Source organism: Thalassophryne amazonica, chromosome 5 (assembly GCF_902500255.1).
Source record: "Thalassophryne amazonica chromosome 5, fThaAma1.1, whole genome shotgun sequence".
Taxonomy (NCBI): Eukaryota; Metazoa; Chordata; class Actinopteri; order Batrachoidiformes; family Batrachoididae; genus Thalassophryne; species Thalassophryne amazonica.
The window spans coordinates 110,885,245-110,897,909 of NC_047107.1; the positions used below are offsets into that span (position 1 = coordinate 110,885,245).

At 40.6% G+C, this 12,665-nt stretch overlaps 1 protein-coding gene across 3 annotated transcripts in view; it reads right to left on the reverse strand.

Annotated features, from left to right (window-relative positions):
- Positions 1-925: 925 nt before the first annotated feature.
- The window catches only part of tango2 (transport and golgi organization 2 homolog (Drosophila)), a 40,271-nt gene continuing 28,531 nt past the window's right edge, over positions 926-12,665 (reverse strand). For all 3 annotated transcript variants that reach the window (XM_034171097.1, XM_034171098.1, XM_034171096.1), the window contains 2 exons: positions 10,494-10,598; positions 926-2,482 (listed from right to left, as the gene is read on the reverse strand). In XM_034171097.1, the coding sequence (XP_034026988.1) occupies positions 2,362-2,482; positions 10,494-10,598 (226 nt within the window). In that variant the 3' untranslated portion in view covers positions 926-2,361. The remainder of the gene's footprint in view (positions 2,483-10,493; positions 10,599-12,665) is intronic.

Genomic DNA, 12,665 nt, shown 5'->3' on the forward strand with positions numbered 1-12,665 from the left:
ATATATATATATATATATATATAAACACCCTTAAAATGTCGAGTAAACACAATGAAAATCTTAATTAGTCACTTCTACATGTTCTATGCCATTTCATTAAGAAGTTATAACTTATATAAGAGTTAACACAGAATACCACTTAGGAGGAACAAACTACTCACAAATGGTGCATGTATTCTGATGTCTAGGTTATGTTTTTTAAATTATGACCAACACAAATGAATATTAGACCAAAATAAGAATTAAAAACATCGATCATGTCCTGCTGCTTTTGCACAAATGCAAGAATTATTACATTTTTAAAGAATATTTAAAACTAAGACAGCAACGTAAGATCACATTGCACATGCTGGACAACATCATTATCAAAGGACATTGGCTGAAACACTGAAATTTTGCCTGTTTAGGGATACATTTCCAAGTATGTTTTTCCAATGAAAACTTTAAAATTTCAGCTTGGTTTCCATTTTTCCAAGATTCAGGAGAGTGTATTCCAACCACAAAGGATGGATACCAACTTCTACTCAAAAATGCCACTTCCTGAAAAAATGGTGCTAAGTGGTTTAGTCTACAATGGCTGTGAATACTTGTGTACACGTGATTTCTTAGTTTTTTAATAAATTTGCAAAAATCACAATAAATAAATAAATAAATCACATTGTCATTGTGGGGTATTGTGTGTAGAATTTTAAGGAAAAAATGAATTTCATCCCTTGGGAATAAGGCTGTACCATAACAAAATGTGGAAAAAGTGAAGCGCTGTGAATACTTTCGAGGTTAACTCTACCTCTGATTTATTAAAATGTACAGATGAGCAGTCAGTGATATAATTACAACAGAAGTAATTATTAAGAAACATATGCACCGCCCAGTGTTTTGAAAATGTAACATATAAAAGCAACATTGTGACACTGTGACATGATAGATTTTTGTTTGTAAAGCAGTTATAAAATGCATTTGTTCAACTTCATGAGCATTCAGTAGTACCGTGACAAAATCAGCATTCACATCTGTGCTGTCCTTCAAAAACTAGTACTGACAGGGAGGTTTGGGCACTTATTACATCACATAAAATGACAAGCATACAGAGCTTTAGAAATAAAAGAAGGTGACAAATTACAAAACACATGTAACTTCAACCATGTCTTCCTTTAATTTCCATCAACCATGCAATGAAATTATTCCCTGCATCAAGCACAGATGAAGGAGAATTGTCTGTTATAGTATATAAACACAACAAAGTCGCCTATTAGATTTGGAGCATCAAAATTAATCTGTTCAGTTACACAATGAAAGCATTTATTCTTTTAGAGTTATAGTATTAACAAGGTTGACAGGACCCATCTAGTTATTCATTCACTGCATTTTATAAATTACATACCTGTTTTTCCAAAGCCTGGATATAATCATCAACTCAGTGCTGTAATCTACTATAGTTACTGTGAAGTCATAAATCCCAGTCATCATCATCACAAATCTTGGTATGATGCCAAGGATTGATTTATTTATAAATGTGTAAAACAGAAAATTTGGACTTTATTTCAGTCAGGAAATTGTACTCCTTATGATGAACTTCAAAGGTGAAAATCTAATGAAAATGGGGGTGGGGGAAGAAATAATATTACTTTTTTTTAGAATGATTTTGTAAATGACAAACATCAAGCACGGTAGATGCAATCTTTAATAAATTAAATTCATAGTGAACACAAACTTGCTGTTATGTGGCATGTAGGTAAAATAGTTTCTTCTACAAAATGAGTATATGTTCTTTGGCAATTCTTTTTTAAAAGCATCATGCCATCAAAATTACAATTCTATGATGCTAATGAGAAAGCTACTACTAATTTGGTATTTCAGTGTTTCCCATAATGCCCCTGGCGGCCGCCTGCGCTACCCAGAATGCACCGCGGTGCCAGCAGAGTTCCGCTGTCTCACAGAGCATGTAAACAATGGCAAAGCAAGGACGTGGATGGCATTAATTTAGCGAGTTCACGGGTGATTATGATGATTATACGCTCTCCCAAGTTGAGAGGGTTATCTAGAGGAGGCTTAGCACCTGTGATGGACTTCTGCTGTGCCACGATGTTGTCTTATTGTCTGTATTTCACAAGATGTGCTTACACTGTGAGTGCTGAGCTCCTGACACCGGAACTCTGCTGAAACTGACCTCTTGCATGTGTCACGGACTGCCAAATGGTGCAAGATTCACAACTGCGAAACACCGAAATGGTTAAAAGAAAGTGTCAGCGTTTCTTTTGTATTCACATGGTTATAGAGGTCCTGTAGGGTAGGACAAGGACTGATGGAAGGGAAGGAAAGGTGATGTAGAAAGGCACAGAGTTAGTTTCTCCCAAATGTGTTTCACTCCTGCAGTTTGAACTGGAAAGAACTGGTGCTCCACTTGTTTACGTCACAGTTGAGCATTGTGCGCTCTGTAAACGTCACATTCCCTTCACCATCGATCAGGATAACAGTATTGGTCCTGAAGAGGCAGACAACATGTTTAACACAGTTAGTGGACAGAGTAACTGTGGAAATCAAACATCGAAACTTATCTGAAATCAGATAAGTTTAAAAGAAACATGTCTGAGGTTAAGCCTGGCTTTTACTACTGTGCTGCTGCACGGTCTTGACCAATGTGCACAGATGGCTGTGTGCCTGATCATCTGTGCAAGTCCACCACTCTGAAAAGTGCCACATACAGTACAGGAAAGTTCTGCGTAGGAGTCCATAAGTTTTCAGCCTGTTATCAAATCACTTTATTTCTACACCAACGCGTTACCCATCGCTTCATGGTGTTATACGTATATATGGAACAATATTAAACATAAAGAGAACTAACATACAATGTCAAAGCCGCTTTATACACAATATTTTTTGCTACACTTTCATTCACAAATATGAACAGATTATCAGGTGACCATGTTCTAGAGCAGCTGGTGTACAACTGGCCATGGCTAAAGTATAATTATTCTCATATCACCCCAACTACTTTTGTTGTTTTCCTTTGAGATTTTTTTTTAATCATCACCATCATCACAAAACAGAGCCTGACAGGTAACTGGACTCTTTGTCACTGAATGGGCAACTCTGTATCTGACAGGCACAAAGGTGTTCTAAAGCAGCTTTCATTCACACTTTGGCCCACTTTGGTTCCTTACAGTCTGAAGGGCAGCCCTCCCCCTCGCTCCATTGATATAGTGAACAAGTGCTTTATGCCAAGAAAGCAAAAGAGTTATCCAGTAACATTCACATGCAAACTAGTGGAGCAATCCTGATAGTTACACACTCTTTGTTTGAGCATGTGAGATTGTCATCAGAGGCTCTCCGTCTGCTTTCACTGATTGCTGTGCGTAATGGCGCAGGGCACATGGAGCCCAATAGTATGTACCAGTGCTTAATTTGTAAAGTGGGAGGTCCCGGAGCACAGAGGATGGGTGGCTCCGGTGCAGAAAAAAAACAGAAGGGTGGGGGGGGTCTTGCGAACAACGCTGTGCACCACACCGAAAATAAACTGGGCATGTATTGTAGGCCTACTAGTCACACCAAATCCGGACAGAGTAAAAATTCCTGTTTAATGATGTACAGTGGTCCCTCGTTTATCGCGGGAGTTACGTTCTTCGAGTTCACACCGGGCGCAACGCGAGCTACTGCAGCCACAGGCTGCCATGTAATCCCTATGTAAGGACGCGTTTCTGCGCCAAACCGCGCAGCGCGACGCGAGTGAAGCGATTTTGAGCGTTTTGCGCGTGTGTGGCGCGATACTGCGTCGCGTCACGTCGCCCTCCTCCCCAAGTTGAAAAATCTGAACTTTTTCGTCTCGTCGCGCCGTGATGACCAATCAGGGACTGAATATGTAGTGACGTGGAGATGTCTGGAGTTTGACTGAAGATGTGAACATGTCCTGTATCTGGTAGCAGCCTGTGAGCAGGACTTATGTCTCTTTTGTCCTTTATTTCACAATTATGAGAGTTTTTGGAGCGAGCAGCAGCACCACAGCAGGGGGAGCGGAGTTTTTCTTTTTATTTTACGTGCGCGTGCGAGGGAATCATTCATGGAGATTATTTTACTTATTAACTACACAGATGTATAATAAAGCAAATAGTGACTGGTTTCTAAAGACAATTATGACAGAGTTTTTTTGGGGGGAAAGAGCGAGGAGCAGCCTCACAGCAAGCAGTGGAGTTTCGTTCTTTCTTTTTTACGTGCGTGCGCGAGCGAATCGTCTGTGTGGAGAGTATTTTATTAATTAACTACACAGATGTATAAACAAATGGTGACTGGTTTCTAAACACAATTATGACAGAGTTTTTTGGGGGAGGAGCGAGCTGCAGCAAGCAGCGGAGTTTCTTTCTTTCTTTCTTTCTTTCTTTTTCTTTTAATTGTTTAGATGTGCGCGCGTGAACGGGACAGTTGGTCCTCAAACTGGGTCCCGCAGATGCGGAAGGACCGCTGAAAGCGGCCGTCATCCAGACGCAGCTCCTGCAGCAAATAATGATACTCTCTGTAATCTGCGAAGTCGCGCTATTTTTTACACTTATTATAGATGCTTTAAGGCTGTAAAACCCCTCACTACACACTTTTCTCAAACAGGCATTAACATTTTCTCACTTTTCTCTCTTGTGTAAACACTCTCTTTTTTCTTCTGTGCGAGAAGATTATAAACAGACACACACAGAACACAATGCGCGGCTATCCCTTCACTCACTGCCTCTGGGGGTACAGATGCGGGACCCACAAAGAATCCAAGTCCTCTCTCGGTGGCCACGGAGCTCTGCGGCTACGGTCAACATCCGGATCAAAACAGCGAGCGTAGCCTCTGGACCTGTTGTCAGATTTGGCGCAAGTCCGCACAGCAGACAGGAGGGCGGCGGTGTGATTGGCAGTGAGAGCAATCACGGTGATTTTTTTTTTTTATATTTTGTTAGTCAAGAGAGGTGGCGGATCACGGATCCAGTATAAATAGCTGGCGGAGCCAACGTCAGAGGTTCCGGAGCGTGCGTCCGAGGTTCCGGAGCTCCCCCTCAAATTAAGCCCTGGTATGTACTCATTGGAGCATCCAGGGGGCTATTCAAACAGGCCAACTAGTAACATATCACTCCTGAAAACGATCTTTGGCTTTTCACGTGAGGTAAATCTACCCTACGATTGAATTTTGGAAAACCATGTGACGGTGAACCAATTCTGATTGGACACTCACATTGCCCACGTCATCACACAGTTTCTATGAGGAGTACAAAGATGGCTGATGGCTGGCTTGAAAGTCCGCTGAGTTAACTTTTCAGCAAAAAAGTAAGTTTCTATCTCATATCATTAAAAAGTTATTCATAATTTAGTAAAGCTTGGTCTTAGCCATTGTATACGATGGCGTCGGCCCCAGAGGGTTAAACAGTTCGACTACAGCTTAATCTTCGTATCCTCCACCACATACGTTTGTTTACATCCCTGTGGCATCAGGGGAATTCGAAGCATAAAGCCTGGTTTTGATGCCAGACAAAGAATGGTTTCCCAACATGGCAATGTCATGCCCTCACAGTGTGGGCTCCAGCACATTACAAAACGTGTATCTGAAATGTTGAGAGCACTGAGAATTAAGCAACCACAATTGGGAGGACTGTTCTGTTCTTTTAGTTTCCCATGTTTCATGGTTCAAATCTCACTCAATGTGAAGAACATGATGAAATTTGGGGGATATATATATATACGAGGTCTGTTAGAAAACTATCCGACCTTTTTATTTTTTGCAAAAACCATATGGATTTGAATCATTTGTGATTGCATCATCCAAGCTTGAACTTTCGTGCGCATGCGTGAGTTTTTTCACACCTGTCGGTTGCGTCATTCGCCTATGAGCACGCTTTGAGTGAGCACTGGTCCTTCTCCCTCGTGAGGAAAATGTCTGAATGGCTGGAGCAGCAATGCATCAAATTTTTCCAGAAACTGTGTGAGACAGCCAGGTGGACACCATTCGGAAAATTCAGATGGCTTTCAGGGACGATTTTATGGGCATCGCACAGATTAAGGAGTGTTACAGTCAGTTTAAGGACAGCGCACAACGGCGGAGGGCACGCCGCGCTCCGAGCGGCGATCGACAGGCTGAAATGACCAGATCATATCCAAACTGAATGCTGTGTTGATCCGGGACGTCGTCTGACTACCAGAGAAATGGCAGAAAAGGTGGACATCAGCACTTTTCCGGCACATTCCACTGTTAAAGGAGATTTTGTAATGAAAACAGGAGCGGAGGAATTCGCCACGGAGCCGCTAATGGCGCGGAACGAAAGCACCTCCGTGTTGGTCTCACAGGACATGTTGTGGCATGCCCAGATCTTCAACAATTTCTCGGATACTCACTCGACTGAAAAGCCACCCAAAGCCGTCTGAATCTTCCGAATGGTGGAAGAGCTGGGCTGTCCCGTGAGACTTCCAACACGGAGGTGCTTTTTGTTCTGAGCCATTACGCGGCTCCGTCCTGACACGCGAATTCCGCCGCACGTCTTTCATTACAAAATCTCCTGTAACAGTGTAATGTGCTGAAAAAGTGCTGATGTCCACCTTTTCTGCCATTTCTCTGGTAGTCAGACGACGTCCCGGATCAACACAGCGTTCACTTTGGAAATGATCTGGTTGTTTCAGCCTGTTGATGGCCGCTTGAAGCGCGGCGCGCCCTCAGCCGCTGTGGGCCGTCTTTAATCTGGTTGTAATGCTCCTTAATCTGTGTGATGCCCATAAGATCTTCACCGAAAGCCATCTGAATTTTCCGAATGGTTTTCACCTGGCTGTCTCTCACAGTTTCTGAAAAAATTTTGATGCAGCAAAGCGGCAGTCGCTCAGCCATTTTCCTAACAATGAAAATCGCAGAGTGGGCTGGACCACTCCTCCCACAAAGCGTGCTCACAGGCGAATGACGCAACCGACAGGCATGAAAAAACTCATGCATGCGCATGAAGGTTCAAGCTTGGCTGATGCAATCACACGTGATTCAAATCCATATGGTTTTTTTTTTAATTAAAAGGTCGGATACTTTTCTAACAGACCTCGTATAAATGTACACAGTTTTTGCTCTATGGCAAGATGCATTATCATCTTGAAAAATGATTTCATCATCCCCAAACATCCTTTCAATTGATGGGATAAGAAAAGTGTCCAAAATATCAACGTAAACGTGTGAATTTATTGATGATGTAATGACAGCCATCTCCCCAGTGCCTTTACCTGACATGCAGCCCCATATCATCAATGACTGTGGAAATTTACATGTTCTCTTCAGGCAGTCATCTTTATAAATCTCAATGGAACAGCACCAAACAAAAGTTCCAGCATCATCACCTTGCCCAATGCAGATTCGAGATTCAGCACTGAATATGACTTTCATCCAGTCATCCGCAGTCCACGACTGCTTTTCCTTAGCCCATTGTAACCTTGTTTTTTTCTGTTTAGGTGTTAATGATGACTTTCATTTAGCTTTTCTGTATGTAAATCCCATTTCCTTTAGGCGGTTTCTTACAGTTCGGTCACAGATGTTGACTCCAGTTTCCTCCCATTCGTTCCTCATTTGTTTTGTTGTGCATTTTCGATTTTTGAGACATACTGCTTTAAGTTTTCTGTCTTGATGCTTTGATGTCTTCCTTGGTCTACCAGTATGTTTGCCTTTAACAACCTTCCCATGTTGTTTGTATTTGGTCCAGAGGTTAGACACAGCTGACTGTGAACAACCAACATCTTTTGCAACATTGCGTGATGATTTACCCTCTTAAGAGTTTGATAATCCTCTCCTTTGTTTCAATTGACATCTCTCGTGTTGGATGGAGCCATGATTCATGTCAGTCCACTTGGTGCAACAGCTCTCCAAGGTGTGATCACTCCTTTTTAGATGCAGACTAATGAGCAGATCTGATTTGATGCAGGTGTTAGTTTTGGGGATGAAAATTTACAGGGTGATTCCATAATTTATTCCTCAGAATTGGGTGAGTCCATATTTGTTTCCCCTCTGCTTGGTCTAAAAAAGTAACCATTACTGACTGCCACAATTTTTTTTCTTATAGTGTTTCTTAAAGCCAGAAAGTTGCCATTTGAAATGACTTTAGTTTTGTGTCATGTCTGTGATCTGCTTTTTTTCTACAAAATTAAACGACTGAATGAACATCCTCTGAGGCCGGTGATTCCATAGTTTTTGCCAGGGGTTGTAATACCGAGATAAACTGTGACTTCTAATACTGTGTTATGCTGCATTTGAAAGATGATGACAGTGTTTGGGGTGTTATTTTTTTATTCATTCATTTTTCGTGCATTCTTTTTGTGTTTGTGATGCTTGAATTTACCAAGCAGCCCCTGCGGCACTTAAAGTGAAACTGGTTTATCAGAAGCCGACAGTATTCTGTTGTGGCTGCGTCCGAATCAATACTAAAAGTTATCGGTTATCTGTAATAAAGAAATGTTTTAGCAGTTTATCGGTTTAGTGTCATAAAAGATAATTTTTCAGTTGTCGGATTAATGGCTATCGAAGCTAACTTTTTGGTTAGCTGTGCCCACCACTCTGTGTGTGTATGTGTGTGTGTGTGTGTGCGCACTGAGTGGGTGTCTTTCAGTCAGCTGTGTCAAGAGTTTGTGTGCACAGCTCCATAACAGACATTTGCTGAAATATGATTTTGGGACCCCCGATCCTGTGATCTAATTAATATGCAAAGCAGGACATTGTTGCTATGGTGATGGTTTCCCCCACTGGCATTACCCCTGCGCCAAATTTGAATAGTTGGGGTACAAGGACTACCGCAATATAGTGACAAGTGCAAAGAAGGACAGTGCTCCTGAATACAATACTCATATATCCCACGCTAATACAAAATGAAAAAAACAAAACAAAAAAACCCTCATTGATGGAGGTATTTAAAACAAATAAATAAAAAATTTGTACATTGGTTCTCAACTGAAATTGTTCATGAAGTTGGGGAAGAAGTGTCCTTTTGTGTGCTTCCCTCTGTATGGATTGATATAAAAAAAATCTAAATTATTATATATAAATATTCTTGAGATTCCATGAGACTGTAAACCTTTGCAAAATCCAACCTATTCTCCACCAGTCCAGTCTCATGGTTTTTTTTTCGTGCTCCCGTCACGAAATGAGTCAAATTTTCGTGATGGTCACTGTTACTAACCCTACTCCTACCCCCAACCCTAACCATAACCTAACTAGAGCCCGACCGATATGGATTTTTTTGAAGCCGATGCTGATATTTGGATGAAAAAATGCAGATAATCTATAAATCGGCTGATTTGCTGATAGCCGATAAATCAGCCGATATTATTTATTATTTATTTTTAATGAATAAAATGTTCTTTTTTGGACCCTTAACAAAAAAGGTATGAGCTAAAAGCTGAAATACAATTTACAAGTTATTAACAATTTAGTAAAGCTTGGTCCCAGCCGTCATATACGACGGTGTCGGCCCCAGAGGGTTAATGGCGAACGGCAGTAATTCCCAGAACCCTTCCGGACGACCAGTGAATCTGAATGTTTCAACCTCTTAGCAGTAAACAAAACTTTTTGATGCTATAAATAAGGTCTACACAACGTGGGCTTAATAAAAAGCGTGACCGACGCAATGAAGCACATTTGACACATTACTACATAAACTGAGTTGAACTGAAATGGGAGAAATGTGAGGTGAATGTAATTGCAAAGTTATTACAAACAACATCCTTATAAACTTACTTGTATGCTTTTGTCAGCCGATCAGTGCAGTGACGGCGAACTACGGGGGCCGGTGATGAACACATTTAAGCAGGGGTGTAAGCAGCTTTAGATGAATGGAGTCAGAGCTCCATCTACTGGGCAAAGGGTGCAAGGACATTTTACATTGCTGACACAAACATTATTTCAATAACTGTTCTGTTTATGAGAAACTATTGGCGTTCTATCGGCAAAATTTCGGCCGATAGTGAGTACTTTGAAAAGGGCTTATATCGGCAGATAATATCGGCCGGCCGATATATTGGTCGGGCTCTAAACCTAACCCTACTCCTTCCCCCAACCCTAACCATAACCACCCCGACCCCCCGCTTCACTTTTAAATTCGTGCAGCCATCACGGAATTAATTAGAATGAATTTGTGCTGCCATGACGAAAATAAGGCGCTTTTCGTCACAATATCATGAACCAATAGATTAATATATATTTCGTGCTGCTGAATCACGACTTGCCATGAGACTAGGTTGTCTCCACACAGAGTCATTAACGGCCACAAATTTCACACGCCAATTACAGTGACTGCTGAAAAGATACTGATGGGGATGACTGCACCTCTGGCCTTTGGCTGCAGGACAGTATCTGTGTACACCAATCCACTGTGCAGATTGTACTTTTAGATCTCTGCAGAGGATGGCTGTGTATAGTGGGGGATTTAGGTGCAGGCCAGAGCAGCCCTGTCACTTATCTCAGGTGGAGGTTAGCAGGAGAGAACAGAAGAGATCTTGTGTCGGTGGAGGACACTAACCTTGTGCCATAATCAGGGTGGCGAACACAGACCGCAGAGAACGCTTGGAGCATGGACTTGTTGTAACCTTCACCCTGAACCTCGATATCTGGATCAGGATTGTTTCTGTTAAATAAACACATTTTACAAGCCTTAAGAAATGTTTTGTGTTTGTAGTCTGTTTTCTGTATCAGTATCCCTTTTTGCACACGACCAGATGAAATCCATTAATAACTGACTCAATAAAAAGTCTATACCAGCATAAAAGGATTCTGTCCTTCACCACCACTTTACTCCCTCATTACTAACATTATAAGAACAGGTTCAAAAGGAAGGTTTTACCTCTTTGAAATCATTTTAGAGTATAAGCACTTCTTGCAGTTGTTAAGGCTTGATTCTTTTTTAAATTAGCTCAAGTTTTCACATGGGTTCAGGAGTTATAAAAGGTGCAGATACACCTCCTACACTGCAAGTGCAAGTGTATTTGTCTAATATCTAGTCAAAATACCTAATCTACACTTAATATGAAGGCAAAGTAACTTACAGAATTTTAAGTAAAAGAGAAAACAAGGTGTTTTTAACTCATGACAAGTTTAAAAAATCTGCCAATGTAAAAACTGAAGAATCACTTATTTCTTGAAATAAGGTCCTGAAATTATCTGACAAAACTCATTTTGAGAAATATTTTAGTAGTATTAGCAAGTGTTATATGTTTTTCAAATAACAGCATCTTGAAAAAAGCTTGTTTCATCTCAGATAGGGCTCAAAAGAAAAAATGTTCAGACAATTCCAGTTAACAAGACTTACTATCTACGTAAAAACAAGTCCTTATAGCTTACTAAAATTTTACTTTAGTGGTGTGTTTTATTTTAAGTGTATATTCGATATTTTGACTAGAAATAAGGCAAACATACTTGGTAGGAATTTGCATTTTTGCAGTGTACTTTAGATCTCTAAGTCTCACAGCTGTTTGTGTTCAAAGGGTTAATTGACACACCATAACTGTGCAAAAGAAAACAAATCTTTGCTTTACATCCTATGGTATTGCTTATAATTTTGTTTTCAAATGTTGACAGGTGACCACACAAGCATGTAATCAGTGCAGGCAGAGCACACCAGTGTGGGAGGGTTGTGAAATCCTGACATGCATGGTTTATAAACTCAGTCTAATCTTCCCATCATTCCCATCATTTATGCAACATCCTTTTGTTGTTGTGCAATGGATTAACTTAAGGATTTAAACTACTTTTTTTTTTGGGGGGGGGGGGGGGGGGGGTGCTAGTCCAACTAAAGCATATTATAATAATGCAAAATTTGCAAAGTTGCACATGCTGATGCATTATTTAAACAACATTTTCTACATTATAAGAGAAACCTTCTGTATTTTTTGTACCACAGCACAATGACAAGAAAGATCTTTCTGATTAAAGCTACACGTTCCTTCAAAACCACATTTGCTCCCAATTTCCATCATGCATGTGATGATGAAATTATTCTCTGCAACTAGCCCAGACGTGGTGGACAGGAATATAGTATATTGCATAAGCTAAATGAAGTTGCATGTTAGATTGGTTTGGGTATTAAAATCAAGCTCTTCCTCATTACATGCCCTTTTAATTTGATGCGTTACAAGATGATGCCATTCATTACCCTGCACACCACTGTGCAAACAGGAGATTGTAATTGCTCCTGGCTGTGTGCGAGAACAAAATGATGAAAAAAAATATGGTTGGATGGATTTTCATCAAACCTCATTGGAATAGTACTTGGGTTAGTGTCTCCAGATGATTCCAAAGTTTTGAACAGCTTGGTCAAGGTCAAACAAAACATAGCACAAAAAAACGTTTCCATAATATCACTGCTACTAATGTGGCTAGAAATTTGATGAAAATGCAATACTGATCAGTAAAAACTGTGAAAGTCTGGTAGAAGGACTTCAAGATGACATCATAAATAAGTCATTATACGAAGTCATATAGAGTGGGGCGGGGGAGATCCCATCTCCTTACTTGACTATGTGCAGTTCCTCCAAGTTCACTACATGTATTGCTGACAATAAGTACTAAAATAAACTTATATCTCAGTGTGCAGGGCACGGATCAAATATGCTAGCCCTCGGATGTCCGATTGTTTTTAAGTTACATTAAAAAACTGGATGGAATCATCCATCTGCTCACTACATTTTACAAAGGG